Genomic DNA, 15537 nt, shown 5'->3' with positions numbered 1-15537 from the left:
AACAAATGTTCCTATGTGGCAGGTACTGCTTTATGCAGCCACATAGTGGCCCTGCTTTATCAAACTGCACACTTCAGAGCTTTGATTTGAAGTGATCCCACTCTCAGTAATTGTTTTTGTGTGATAGGGTGTGACGCCCGGACCCATCAACTCCATGGTCTTCACCAAGCCAGTACCAAAGCGAAGGGTACAGACTGGAGTAAGTTAATTAATAATAATAATAATACATTTTATTTAGAGCGCCTTTCATGTCACCCAAGGTCACTTCACAAACAAAAACAAAAAGGTTGTTAAAATTATAGTCATCTCAAAAAAATAAAAATATTAATTGATTAGAGATGATTCCCCCTCTAGGAAATAATCCTAGGTCCAGGCATAATTGATCACCACATCTGTAGATATACCTAAATCCCATGTGCCACTCCCAGTGCAATTCTCCCCCAAGTGGCTTAAGTAATAGCCAAATAAGTAAGACTTACTGAATGGTGGATATAAATGGCTCATACAATCAACATTTATGACATTGCCAATTATGCTTATTGGCCCAATTCTTCATCAATGCTCTCATTAACTCCTTACCAATTTTCTGTGTGGAAAATGCTAGTCTTGCTTAGGTTTTCATCAACACCTTTGTCGTCTGAAAACAGTGTAGATTGTCATTACATAAGATAAAAATTGATAATGTTGCTGCTATTTTTTCATTTGTTGTATTCCTCCCTTATTTTATATATATTTATTTTTTAGGAGTGGATTCTACAGAGGCCTGGCCTGGATTCTACAGAGGCCTGGATTCTACAGAGGCCTGGATTCTACAGAGGTCTGGATTCTACAGAGGCCTGGTCTGGCCATTACCTGATCCCTGCATGTTCAGAATAACAGAGGCATACAGTAGATTCAGTATTGAGGAACAGCCACTCGTGACTACCATGTACCTGAGATCTAACCAGCCCCTTGTAGAGATTGGTATCGGGTTATTCCAAAAGGGAAGTGTCCTGTCATATCAACAGCCTGCACAGTATCTATACAAAGGGGCCTAATGATTGTTGCTCATTTTTACAAATCTATACAAAGGGGCCTAATGATTGTTGTAATCGACTGACACTCCTAAAAAAAAAAATTGTACAACACCTAGTTTTTGAGTCAAAGACATGACAGACCCCATGGTTCAAACGTGTTATACATTTTATTTGTAAAAGAGACTAAATAATGTATATATTAATGATATTATAGGCAGTTTTTTCAATGTGAAAAAAATGTATGTATGTGATTCATGTGTACAGTACCCACTATTTTACTTAGCTATGTTGTATATTGTATGTACTGTACATCAAATTTTACATTAAAAATATATGGCAAGTAACATTATTTATGTGTTTATTGAGATGGTATGTATTTATTTAAGCCAGGCCTTCACTAATGCCTTGTTCTGATAATTGGATAACAGGCATTCCATTGTGAACATTTGGCTTATATTTACTATTTGGGTTAGGGGGATGATGCTAAGAACTTGTTTTCTTGTATCCTCCTGATTACGTGTACTCCATGTGTACTCTGAGATGTGCTATGGCTTGAGTTGCAATTACATAATGTGCAACCATCTGACTCTTCCTGGGCAAAAACAATGGGCAGTACACCTTGGAATTCACACAGTCGGTAATTATGAAACCCTTGTCCACCATCACTGTCATGTCCTCTGTGAGTAGCTCTGCTAGTCTTATCTTTTGAACAACTCTTTATCACTCACTGTCCCTGCATATACTAAGAAGACAAAAGTCACTGCACCATGTGGAACAGGCCTGTCATTTCACTCTGCAATAGCAGTGAGGATGGAGTCTGGCATTTAAATTCGGTGCAATCTATGATACCTGTGTGTCAGGGAAGTCGCTGGAAGCTGCTGGGAGATTTGCCCTAACTTCAGGTGACAGACCCAAGGAGGGTGTATCATAGCAATCGTATTGTAAATTTGTCTCTCAATCCACTGACACATTTCTCCTTGGGGATCAATAAAGTACCTATCTATCTATCTATTAAAGGGTCATCTCTTCATTTTTCTTAGCAGCTGCTCTGGTGATTTATAACCATTTTGTGGACTGATGGCTCAATGAGTCTCCAGAAGGCCATTAAATGATAATAGCTTGGGAATCTATTAGTAGAGTAAAATACATTTAATGTTAATTGTAAATATTTACTTCATATCTCATAACAACGAATTATAGTAGGTAGCCTAGTGTATGTGTTTATCCTCTGTTGAGATTTTTATGGGGTGGTGTTTTGGGGTAGGTGCCATTCTTATACCAGAAGACTCTGAAATGGTTTTGAAGATTTTTGAAAGACAGTCTCAGACCCTCTCACATAAAAATGTGGACTATGATTTTGCAATGACTGCATATTGCTTATAGCAATAATCGACAGTGGTGGTTAACCTGCAACACAGCCTTAACGTTTTTTCCATAGTGCACTAGATATCAACAGGAACTCAAACGATAGTCTATACTCATATCAAAATCGCTGGACAATCGTATGGTGTAAGGAGGCCTTTGGGCTATTGCAATTTGCATACCTAGCGTAAAACCTTATCCTCATCGGATCCTGCAAACCACGCTGCAGCCGTAATTCCTGCATCTGCTTTTTTAACTCTTCCACTTCACGGGCTAAATCCTAGTTTAGCCTACCGCACAACACAAATCTAACGACGACAGCTTAGTGTTGGATGTTGTATTAAATTCATCCCGGCGAATGTTTGCCACCCACTTTCGTCTGCAAAATCCCATAACCATAACCACTTTCGCCGCAGATCGGGATGAGTTGGTAAACTATGGAAACTTACACCGTTAAATTTCGCTGAAGCATTAGCCTACACAACGATATGCAATGTTCAGAATACTTAAGCTGTTTAAGTAGGTGGATGGTCTTCATTAATTAATGACGCACACTCGTTTTGCTGTATGTAATTATTAAAAACGTTTCAATGAATGAATGAATGAATGGGATGGGAACTCCGGCTGTGACCGTAACTATACACGAATCCGGTAAAACTACTGGAAGTAAGCGGGCGCCATTACTGAGCTGTTGCTGGGTAGCATTGCGCCATTACTGAGCTGTTGCTGGGTAATTACTGAGCTGTTGCTGGGTAGCATTGCACCATTACTGAGCTGTTGCTGGGTAATTACTGAGCTGTTGCTGGGTAGCGTTGCACCAGTGCCTCCTATTGGATTCGTTGCGTCCACTGGGATAACAGCTTGCGATTTACGACTGTCTCAGTACTTCATTCATAATGTTGAGTGGGAAAACATGTTCCGTTTTCAATTGTTCCAATAGCAGCAATAAAATTACCAGTTGGAACAAAAAAAAAGTGAGATACACAAAATACCCCGGGTGGACTGCCCCTGTCTGGTAGCCTAACGTTACCATACGGTTTGCACAGATAGCAGTTAGCTGTACCTTACCCTTTCCTTTTGAAATGTGAAAATTAGATAAACAATGGTCACAAATGAAAAACATGAATTTGTTTATTTGATATCCATTCATTTATTTATTGTTGCCAAATGGACAGATATTTTTAGTTTCCTCGATAGCTAGGCTTGCTAGCATAGTTATTGCTGACGTTAGAGCTAGATATCAGTAGTTAAGTAGATATAATATCAACCTAGTCCTAATTATGTCTTTTTTCCTAATTCTCTACTCTAAGCTATTTTCATACATAATCTGTGGATGCCAACCTTCATCTGTGGGCGGGGGCCCTTAACATCATCAACCCAACAAGCCATGCTGCCAGGCTATGGCTGTCTAACATCATCAACCCAACAAGCCATACTGCCTGGCATGGCTGTCTAACATCATCAACCCAACAAGCCATGCTGCCTGGCTGCGGCTGTCTAACATCATCAACCCAACAAGCTGCCTGGCGAGCGGCTGTCTAACATCATCAACCCAACAAGCCATACTGCCTGGCTGTGGCTGTCTAACATCATCAACCCAACAAGCCATACTGCCTGGCTGTAGCTGTCTAACATCATCAACCCAACAAGCCATGCTGCCTGGCTGTAGCTGTCTAACATCATCAACCCAACAAGCCATACTGCCGGGAACGGCTGTCTAACATCATCAACCCAACAAGCCATACTGCCTGGCTGTGGCTGTCTAACATCATCAGCCCAACAAGCCATGTCTAACATCATCAACCCAACAAGCCATACTGCCTGGCTGTAGCTGTCTAACATCATCAACCCAACAAGTGCCTGGCTGTAGCTGTCTAACATCATCAACCCAACAAGCCATACTGCCTGGCTGTAGCTGTCTAACATCATCAACCCAACAAGCCATACTGCCTGGCTGTAGCTGTCTAACATCATCAACCCAACAAGCCATACTGCCTGGCTGTAGCTGTCTAACATCATCAACCCAACAAGCCATACTGCCTGGCTGTAGCTGTCTAACATCATCAACCCAACAAGCCATGCTGCCTGGCTGTAGCTGTCATTGAGGGTGCGTTATCACGGAGGTTTGTTTACATACCAGTAACAGCTCAGTAATGGTGTCGCCACAAGATGGCAGCCTCCACAGAACGCTCGCCGGATTCGTGTATAGGCGTGTTCGACTTGAGGCAGATCTGTGCAGATCTGACTTGATGTGATGCATGCTGGGTTGAACAAAATGCATACTGGGATGGACGCAATGCATACTGGGATGGACGCAATGCATGCTGGGATGGACGCAATGCATGCTGGTTAGAAATTCTGCCCGACTTCTGTCAGCCGGGGAGGGACCATAGGGAGGGACGTACCACCGTGACACCATGTCACATGACCTTAAAATACCGCGGGAGTTTTACCTAGCGTTCATGGGCTTCGGAAAAACCTTTCAACGAAAAAACTTTTTTTTTTTATTACATACAAAAATCACCATACAAATTATAACAAATAGGGGTACAAGAATTCAACACAAAGAGGACATAATATCAGAGCATATACATATAGTTCTGTCAGCTTTTCGGCTGTTGAGTCCAACAATAGTGTCCATGTAGAATTTGACTTCATTTTTGAAGGCTGCAAAACAAGGTTTCCCTCCCCCCCATTTACGTTTATGAATATGACATTTTACCAATGGCAAGAGCAAATTTATCGTAAAGACAACATTTATATTAATTTCTGCATTTTCATTAAAAAAAATAACATTTTTTTTCTGAAGAGTAACATTGCACAAGCACACAACACTACACATATTTTCTAATTCTATCCAAAAAAACCTTGAGTAGATACATTCGTAAAATAAATAACAAACAGTTTCAAGCGCACAAGCACAGAAAACAAACATGTCAGATATATCATCTCTGTATCTTTTAAGCAGAGAGTTGGTGGGGTAAAATAAGTGGATTATTTTAAAATACATTTCTTTGATTTTGTTGTTTAGAACATATTTATTGTAATAAGACCAAACCCTATCCCATTGAATATTGTCAAAGATGCCATCCCAATAACTTTTACAACGAGGTGTGACAGGGTGAAGTATTATCTGTCTTAACCATTTATTGTTACATTTTCTATTTCTTATGTTAATACCATTCAGTAAAATATCTGTCTGTAGAGTTGATTGCTCATGAGTTCTAGAACCCAGCAATCTCAAAAAACCATCAGGCAGTGCAGCAAAGACTATACTGTATTCTCTGGGATGTATTGGGATAGCAAATTTGTTTAAAAATTCATTGTAAGTCAGATATTGGCCATTTACATTGATTAATTGAGAAATAAAAATAATGTTGTTGTTTACCCACTTTCCATTAAATATTGATTTATTTTTATATTTGACAAGTTTGTTGTTCCATATTAAGTGTTTATGTGGTGAGAAGTTATGCTTGTAGGTGAAAAGCCAACATAAAAGTGCCTGCCTATGAAAATTGGACAGTTTAATAGGAAGTTTGTTAATATCAAAATTACACTGGAGCAAAAATTCTATTCCACCAACTTTCTGGAAAATAAGATTTGGAATTAAATACCACAACTTGTTTTTGTTTTTAACGTAATCCTTAATCCAGCTCACTTTGAAAATGATATTTGAAGAGTGAAAGTCTAGAACATTTAGGCCTCCCTGATCATATGAGTTGCCCATGACCCGTTTATTTAGGTAGTGAGGTTTGTTCCTCCATATAAATTTTAATAAGGTAGAGTCTATCTCTTTAGACACAGAAATAGGTACATCCAACACTCTAGGGGCTAGATTTTGCTAACAGAGTTGCCCAGTTAGGGCCAGTCAGGGGCTCGTCATCACTTTTGTCGTCACGTTGTAGTTTGTTTGTAGTCCATGTGGCCTTTCATGTCCAACAGTTTTAATGTGAACTTGGGAATTTGCCGTTTCCGTCACTTAAAAGCTGCATATCTTTCTTTCACGAGCGTCTTACACTATATTTTAAGCAAATACAGTTGTTTGTTTAGGATAAGTGAGTGTATGTTTTAACCTTTGTTGTGGCATCCGTGTTTGTCACACATTCCTACGGCAAAGCACATGAACACTTGCTGTTGGAAAAACAAAGTAGCCATGGGGGAGGTCCTTGTCATTCCGAAGTGCCCTGAATGCACCCTTAGCCTGCAGACAGATCTTGCAGTTGCCTTCCACGAGCTGCACGAGCTAAAACACGCCCTCATGACGTCAGTTCAAAGACAGGATAGGGCCATTTGGGAGGAATGTCCTCATGACGATTTTGACGGGAGTCTCATGCTGCTTCCTTATGTTGGAATATGCGAAAATAAATAGAAATCGAAGGGATACCTTCTTATACGTGATTTCTGCAACAATGGTAGGCTAGCCTACTGAAAACGTTTGGATATTCTGTTATTTTCTGCTGTTGGTTAAATAGATAGACACACATATAGGGAAAACACTTGATATTGAATTTATGTGCTACAATGCAGGCCTGTTAACTGTATGACAACAGTGGTTTATTTAAACTACATCATAAGAATTTATTTCGTCAGTCATCATGCTCATTTTAATGAGTAAGAATGAAAGTTCTGCTGTGTTTATTGCAAACAAAATAACACGTCCTGCTGTGGAGAGCAGACGGAGAGCAGGCTTGCTGCTGATGTGCTTTTGAGCCCCTTTCTGTCCCCATCACAACAGAGCTACCTGCTGTCAAGCCACATTACTCGTCCCAGTCATACCTCAGGTGATTGCACTTGCATTTTGACACACACATCAATCACTTCAGGCACATGATGCAAGCATTCCCTGTGTTCTGCTCCTGCCTGATAGGTTTCGGTTTATCAGGAAATGCTGCATGCTCGGAACACTGATCTATAAAGAACATAGATCAGTGGCTCAGAACAATTGCAGTGGCTATAGCCATTAGACAGATTCCAACTAAAACATTCCATGTGGAGATTCCAATTCCAAGTGACAGGTTCTGTTTCCCACGGCGTAATGTTATATTTGTGCCAACGTTTTTGGTTGACACATACACACAGACACACACACACACACACACACACACACACACTGGCACAATGGTTGTGCACACACACATTCATGCAAGCATGCATGCACACACAGACACACACACACACACACTGGCACAATGGTAGTGCACACACACATTCATGCAAGCATGCATGCACACACACGCACACACACCTACATACAGGCACATAAGTTTGCACAGATACAGACACACACATATACACTGACGTGCACACATTCACATATACACACGTACACCCCCCCACACATACTGAACAAATGGTAAAAATCTAGATGTGCTCCATAGCAATGCGTAATATGAAGTATACTTGCAGTTTCTCGCTGAAGTTTTCCAAAAACTGAAAAGGAATTAAATCAAATTATTTCAACTCCAATTCAAGCAGTCCGGTTAAACAGAGTTATGTGCGAACACAGTCATGAATACGATAAAGATAATGCAGTTCAGGTAATTTACTCAGTGACCTACTAAATCACTTTTTGTACTGATGATGCAGCCCACAGATCTCACAGATCATTGTGAAACAGAGGTAGGCTATAGGTTAATGCCATATATCAAAACATTCAAACAACATTATGCTGAATGTCAGCAAGACCAAGGAGATTGCTGTCAACTTTCAGAGAGGCCACAAACAACTGCCACCACTGTCCATCGACGGAGATGCTGTGGAGAGAGTGAGCAGCACAAAATTTCTGGGGTGCACATCAGCGACGACCTCTCCTGGACCACCAACACAGCATCACTGGCAGAAGAAAGCCCAGCAGCGCCTCTACTTCTTGCGCAAATTGAAAAAGGCAAGTGCCAGCGCCTCCTGTCATGACTACATTCTACAGAGGGACCATCGAGGCATCGTCTCCAGCAGCATCACAGTGTGGGGCGGAAGCTGCACAGATCAGAACAGGAAGACCCTCCAGCGCACTGTTAACACAGCTAAGAGGATCATTGGAGCACCACTCCCCTCCCTGCAGGACATTTACACCACCCGCCTCACCCACCAAAGCACTAATGATTGTCAAGGATACAACCCACCCTGCACCACGAACTGTTCAGCCTCCTGCCCTCTGGAAAGCGGTACAGGAGCCTCATCCCGCACCACCAGACTGGCAGGTAGCTTCATCCACCAAGCAATCAGGATGCTGAACACTCTACCCACTCTCCCATCACTGACAGCCCCCACCCACCAGCCAGCCAGGAACCTAGGAAACTAGGATCCTGTCTACCCTAACCCCCCCCAACACCGCCCTGTGGAAACTGCACTGTGACAAGCAGCCTAGCGTGTTGCTGCTTCACATCAAGCCTGATATACTTGAAATTACTGCATACTGCATATCAATGTAAATATACAGGTCACACAAGCACAAGTTTAAACTTCATGTAACTGTTAAGACTATATAAATATACAACACAACTACCTCTTTTTTTATATATATGTCCTATATTTCTATTTTGATACATACATGTTCTATATTTCAGTCTTGCACTTTAATTTAATGTTTATTGTCTATGGCTATGTCTATAGTATGTCTATGTCTGTACTTAAAGCATGTCTATGTCTGCATGGGAAAGTAAGAAACGAAATTTCAATTCTTTGTATGACCAGTGCATGTAAAGAAATTGACAATAAAAGCCGACTTGACTTGACTTGACTTGACAACAAAGTCTTGATTTGTGACTTGTGATACATAGAACGTTGCATGTCTAACGTCTCGATTTGTGATACATGGCAGGTTGCATGTCTAACTTGTTTAAAAGCACATTACAGTTGGTATTTGCTTGATGCTAGACAGCAGTTTTGAGGGCAGTCTCTGAAGGCAAGTGAGTTGAACTTTGAGTCTAGTGACACCTACTGTTTTTTTGCTGCCACTTGACTGGTATTGCCATGATTGATATCGATCGACACAGGCCTACTAAACTAGCCTACTTACATTATATCTTCTTTGATAATTCACTCAATATTTTAGTAATTGGTGGTACAATTCTGTAACTCCTTATCAAACTGGTGTGGTGCCAAGGGCTGTATTATGTGACATCAGATTGACTGTGAAGTGCTACTGTAGGCGCACACAGAGGGACTCTTAACTTGACAAATAGTTTTCGGAAGTGACGTTGGTTGGCGGTAAGTTAGAAATTGTCAGAGCCCGTGAAATTGTCTTAAAATATTTCAGCAAAGTTGCAGAGTGTTGCAGTCAGAAATAAACAGAAATGGTTGATCGGGATTTGAAACGCTGGGCCATTAAAGAATTCAACTATCCTTCTAATAAACTGCCACCTGACCGCTGTCTAAGAAAGTGAGTGAAAATGCAACGAACACATTCAGCGATAGCATGCTAACGTCGACTCCTCAGCTAAAGTTAAATTAACGCTTGCTACATCGCATTCATGGTTTTGATTGTTGCTTGGTTTTAGGTTTTGCGCTGGTCAACGCAGCTCTATTTGGAAGTATGTCACTCAACATGTGTTTAAAGAGAAGTGAGTAGTTTTTGTTAATTAACGTTAAGTATGAATCCCAAGTCGTGCTTGCTGTGTTTTTATTCGTTTGTTTGTTTTTTCATCACAGAAAAGTTGAAATCAAAAGGAGGAACGTCAATTGGTATCTTTTTCTGAATCTGTCTTAAGGTCAGCAGGTGTAGATCAGTTGATGTACAATGTTTATAGTGTATCTTGGCTTTTATGCTCCTTGACTGTTTTATTCTTCAGGTACAAAAGACTGGAGGATGATGAGGTAAGGTGATGGTGCGATGTGATGTTGATCTTTCCATTTAAAAAATGAATGAATGATAAAAAAAAAAAAAAAGGAAATAAGAATGAGACAGTTATCCAGTTTTAAACACAGCTTTGGAATGCTAGTGCCGCTCACCACACTTCCTGAGTGCGTTGCTATTCCCCAGCTGAAGAAAGTGGAGTCTCTTCGTAAGCGAGAGATTCAGAAGGAGATCAAGGAGCTGAAGGCTCAAATCCACAAGCAGGACATAAGCCTCAAAGAGGCCGAGGAAGATCTGCAGAGGAACGGTAAGGAGGAGGTCTTGTTTTTAATCGGTGATAATGATCTAGAACCAGATTAATTATCTTATGCAACCAAGGAGCCTTATATACCTTTTACTAAAGCAAGTTGTCATATATTGTATGATTTGAATTAGAGACTTAACCAGAGTTAGTTATAAAAGTTCGAGCGTATTAGAGAACTAGAGTTTTTTTTAACAGAAATCACTAGTAGTGCAACTATTGATATAGTGTCTTTCTACAATCACTGCATATATATATATATATATATATGTGTGTGTGTGTGTGTGTGTGTGTACAGAGCATGCCTGTAGTGTGAGCTGGTCCCATCGTGTGTGTGTGTGTGTGTGTGTGTGTGTGTGTGTGTGTGTGTGTGTGTGTGTGAACAGAGCGTGCCTGTAGTGTGAGCTGGTCCCATCGTGTGTGTGTGTGTGAACAGAGCGTGCCTGTAGTGTGAGCTGGGCTCATCGTGTGTGTGTGTGTGTGTGTGTGTGTGTGTGTGAACAGAGCGTGCCTGTAGTGTGAGCTGGGCTCATCATGTGTGTGTGTGTGTGAACAGAGCGTGCCTGTAGTGTGAGCTGGGCTCATCATGAGTGTGTGTGTGTGTGTGAACAGAGCGTGCCTGTAGTGTGAGCTGGGCTCATCATCATGTGAGCTGGGCTCATCATGTGTGTGTGTGTGTGAACAGAGCGTGCCTGTAGTGTGAGCTGGGCTCATCATGAGTGTGTGTGTGTGTGTGAACAGAGCGTGCCTGTAGTGTGAGCTGGGCTCATCATGTGTGTGTGTGTGAACAGAGCGTGCCTGTAGTGTGAGCTGGGCTCATCATGTGTGTGTGTGTGTGTGTGTGAACAGAGCGTGCCTGTAGTGTGAGCTGGGCTCATCATGAGGAGCGCGGTCGGCGGGAGCTGTTGCTACGGAGTTACCTGCAGCGGTGCGGCGACGTGAGGAGGAGCTTGACCGATGACACCCAGCCAATCAGAGAGCAGAGGCAGGGCCTGGAGGAGCACCTCAGGTAGACCACATACCACGACTCACACACATTCTTTGCACAACCATACACTTCTCAAATACACAACTTGCATGCATCCTGCACACTTAATCAAATGACTAAATACTGACCGTAGCTATTTTTTTGTCCCCATCATGTAGCAAGGGAGAAGTGGAGTTGTCTTTTGACCTGTCTGGGGGTGGACATGGTCTTAATGTGGAGCCCCTAGTCATGGTCAGTGTTCCTTCCTTTATCTGATCTGTTTGGCCCTGTCACTTTGCTTAAAACACATTTACAGTATACTTAAACAGCAAAGTCTGTCGAGCATGAAGTATGTCCAGATGGAAGCGGTTTGGGCTGTCGGGGACGTCCTCCCTAATCCTCTGCAGATCATTAAGTCCGCGTGTCTCTCTTGTGTTCGTTTGTGTGTGTGTTTGTGTGTGTCCGCGTGTGTGTGTGTCCGCGTGTCTCTCTCTCTGACCCCAGCATGAGGTGAGGAAGCTGTGTGAGGACCGGGTCCGGTATCTCAAGTGTGTGCAAGCCGAGGCCGACGCGGACAACCAGAAGAGCACAGCTGCTGTGTGTGCAGACCAGTGAGTAGCCGCTGCTGTCCTGCCACTGGGTCAGCCTGACTGACACACACACACACACACACACACACACACACACACACACACACACACACACAGTCCTCTGTTGATAATAATGCTGCAATTCCTCTGTTTCTTTTCCCCGTTCAGTCTAGCTGAGAGGGAGGCTGACTATAAGGACTGGTTGAACGCTGTGAAGGTACACACACACACACACACTCACACGATACACACACCCACACACAGACACACCGACATCTTTTTGTGTGTGTGTCAGATAAGCTACTGGGTGGCTTAATTTCCATTGGGATAAATAAGGTGTCTGTCTGTCTGTCTCTCTCTCAAATTCAAATTCAAATGTGCTTTATTGGCATGACTCAGAAAATAGTGTTGCCAAAGCAGTAACATGACAATACAAACATACAATATTTGTTTTAAGGAGGGTCAAAGAAAGGAAACTTCTCTAAACTAAAAGAAAGAAAACTTATGTTTAAAAACAAATAGTAACTAAATCCATGTTTAAAGAAAACTTAAACATGTATTCTTAAATCTAAATTTAAAGGAAACTTATACAATAGTCTATATAAAACTATTTAACAAAAACTATATACTGTATGCACTTTTTCTATGTGAAGTTTTCTCTTAAAATGTGGCAGGACTGTAAATATTGGTAGGCTAAGTGGGCACATTTATCTATTTCTTGTTTTTGTTCATTGGTGGCAGTCATAAAGCCGGGACAAGTGATTTCAATTTGTGGGTAGAATATAGCTCTTAAGTGTTGATAATTGGGACATTCTGTGAGGAAGTGGCATTCGTCCTCTACTACTCCAGTATTACAGAATTTACATATTCGATCTTCACGAGCTATCCAGGTTTGGCGGTGTCTACCCTTTTCTATTGCAAGGGAATGATCACTCAGTCGATACTTTGACAGGAGTTTTCTATGGCGATGGTTTTAATTTCATTTAAATATGGTGCCAATTTGTAATCAATTGAATAGTTCTGTAGCAGTGTAGCTTATTTACTTGTTCGATTTTGCATTTCCATGTGTTAATGTAGTTTTGTTTTGCTGTGTTCTCTACTTCTTTTGCTACTGAAGCAATACTTAAGCTGCAGTTTTTCAGGTTGTGTTTTTGTATTATGAAGTTTAAGGGGTCATTCTCTGGGTGTTCACTCCTCAGATGGGCAGCAGTGTGGTGATATTGCTCTGAATTGCTAGTCTGAAGATGATGCCAGAATTTGGTTGCTCTTTTTTGTATGTCTACAAGGAGGGGGAATCTTCCAAGCTCAGCTCTGCAGCCTAGATTAGGTGCACATCTGTTTAAACCTAGAATATTTTTACAGAATTCCAAATGTAATAATTCGGTTTGGCTTTTGTCCCATGTTTCGAAATTGTCTTTATATTTTATGCCCCAAATTTCGCTCCCGTATAGTAATATTGACTTTACTACTCTCTCTTTCTTTCTTTCTTTCTTTCTTTCTTTCTTTCTTTCTTTCTTTCTTTCTCGCGCTCTCCCTCCTCCCTCCTCTCTCTCAATTCAATTCAAATTCAATTCAAATGGTGCTTTATTGGCATGACAAATATGACACTTGTATTGCCAAAGCAATTGTTACATAAAAGTACAGTATCAGGATCTAAGCAATTATACAGGTACAAGGGATAGGGGTACATGGACAAAGTGTAAAGAACATATTTCTCTCTCTCCTCTCTCTCTCTCTCCCTCCCTCTCTCTCTCTCTCTCTCTCTCTCTCTCTCTCTCTCTCTCTCTCTCCTCTCTCCTCCCTCTCCCTCTCCCTCTCCCCTCCCCTCCCTCCCTCTCCCTCTCCCTCTCCCTCTCTCTCTCTCAAATTCAAATTCAAATGGTGCTTTATTGGCATGACAAATATGACACTTGTATTGCCAAAGCAATTGTTACATAAAAGTACAGTATCAGGATCTAAGCAATTATACAGGTACAAGGGATAGGGGTACATGGACAAAGTGTAAAGAACATATTTCTCTCTCACTCTCTCTCTCACTCTCTCTCTCTCTCTCTCTCTCTCTCTCCCTCTCTCTCTCTCTCTCTCTCTCTCTCTCAAATTCAAATTCAAATGGTGCTTTATTGGCATGACAAATATGACACTTGTATGTATGTGTATATGTATATGTATATATATATATATATATATATATATATATTTATTTATTTATTGTCTGTGTCTGAGTACAACATATTGAGTTCAAGTTCTGAGTGACTCAACATAGGCAACAAACTTACAGACATACAATACATCAGGGCACAAATCTAAAGTGGACTGAGTAGAAACTTCAAGTATGGTATACAACATGAGGGGACTGTGTTGAGTTAGTGTATGTGGCTGTGAGAGAGGGGGGTGTGTGTGTGTGTGTGTCACATGTACATGCATACAAAAATCACTCAGTGTCTCTCAGCTGGTGACAGGCAAGGACATATTGGGCAGCAGTAATACAGCTGTCTGTGTCTTCTCCCAATAGGTATAGTATTTTATTAGGGTTTGGTAGGTCATAGAAATTAGGATTTTTTTTCTTTCATTTTTTGGGAAGTATTTATTGCGGAATTGATTCAAATTTTGGGCATTCAGTTAAAAAGTGTAATTCAGTTTCAACAACATCATCTCTGCACTGCTGGCATAGGCGCTGCGTCTTTTGGAAGCCATGTCTTTTGTGTCTTCCTGTTTCTATGGCTAAACGGTGTTCACTGAGTCTGTATTTAGTTAGTCTGCATCTCAAATTTGTCTCTTTTATTTTTTGTTAGGTAATGTGCAAGTGTATATTTCCTGTTTAGGGTCAGATAGCATTGCATTTTGCTTTGGGATTGTGTTTTAGATTGCCAATATTCGTCTTAAATGTCTTTTAGGTTTTGGGGGGTTTGGTTAATCCAAACATTTTGTGTGGATGTGGCCTGGTATTTGGCCTTTAAAGTGTTGGATGTCTCTGGAGGAGGGTGACTGAAGACCAGGTTGGTAGGGGGAGTTATCTTTGCTCAACTCTTGGTGTTTCAGGGCTTTATAGTGGAATGAGTTTGGGTCACTCAGACTTACATGTTTGATGAACTTGTTTGCCCTTTTCTGAATTTTTATCAGCAGAGGGTATTGGCCTAGTTCTGCCCTACATGCGTTATTAGTTGTGTGCCGGTGGACTTTTAGAATGGCTTTACAAAATTCAGTATTTTTTCAGTATTTACTCTCTCTCTCTCTCTCTCTCTCTCTCTCTCTCTCTCCCTCCCTCTCTCCCTCTCCCTCTCCCTCTCCTCTCCTCTCCCTCTCCCTCTCCCTCTCCCTCTCTCTCTCTCTCTCTCTCTCTCTCTCTCTCTCTCTCTCTCTCTCTCTCTCTCTCTCTCTCTCTCTCTCTCTCTCTCCTCTCCTCCTCTCTCCCCTCTCCTCTCTCTCTCTCCCCTCTCTCTCTCTCTCCCTCCCCTCTCTCTCCCCCTCTCTCTCCCTCTCCCTCTCCCTCTCTCTCTCTCTCTCTCTCT

The 15537-nt window shown here is 41.5% G+C and overlaps 1 protein-coding gene across 1 annotated transcript in view; it reads left to right on the top strand.

Annotated features, from left to right (window-relative positions):
- Nucleotides 1-9578: 9578 nt before the first annotated feature.
- The window catches only part of LOC125285582 (HAUS augmin-like complex subunit 5), a 14423-nt gene continuing 8464 nt past the window's right edge, over nucleotides 9579-15537 (top strand). Inside the window, exons 1-9 of the mRNA XM_048230111.1 lie at nucleotides 9579-9756; nucleotides 9875-9937; nucleotides 10026-10058; nucleotides 10166-10190; nucleotides 10357-10477; nucleotides 11321-11480; nucleotides 11618-11690; nucleotides 11943-12049; nucleotides 12197-12245. Of these exons, the coding sequence (XP_048086068.1) occupies nucleotides 9671-9756; nucleotides 9875-9937; nucleotides 10026-10058; nucleotides 10166-10190; nucleotides 10357-10477; nucleotides 11321-11480; nucleotides 11618-11690; nucleotides 11943-12049; nucleotides 12197-12245 (717 nt within the window). The 5' untranslated portion in view covers nucleotides 9579-9670. The remainder of the gene's footprint in view (nucleotides 9757-9874; nucleotides 9938-10025; nucleotides 10059-10165; nucleotides 10191-10356; nucleotides 10478-11320; nucleotides 11481-11617; nucleotides 11691-11942; nucleotides 12050-12196; nucleotides 12246-15537) is intronic.

The sequence above is a fragment of the Alosa alosa genome, chromosome 2 (assembly GCF_017589495.1).
Source record: "Alosa alosa isolate M-15738 ecotype Scorff River chromosome 2, AALO_Geno_1.1, whole genome shotgun sequence".
NCBI lineage: Eukaryota > Metazoa > Chordata > Actinopteri > Clupeiformes > Clupeidae > Alosa > Alosa alosa.
This window is presented reverse-complemented; position numbering and strand designations above follow the sequence as displayed.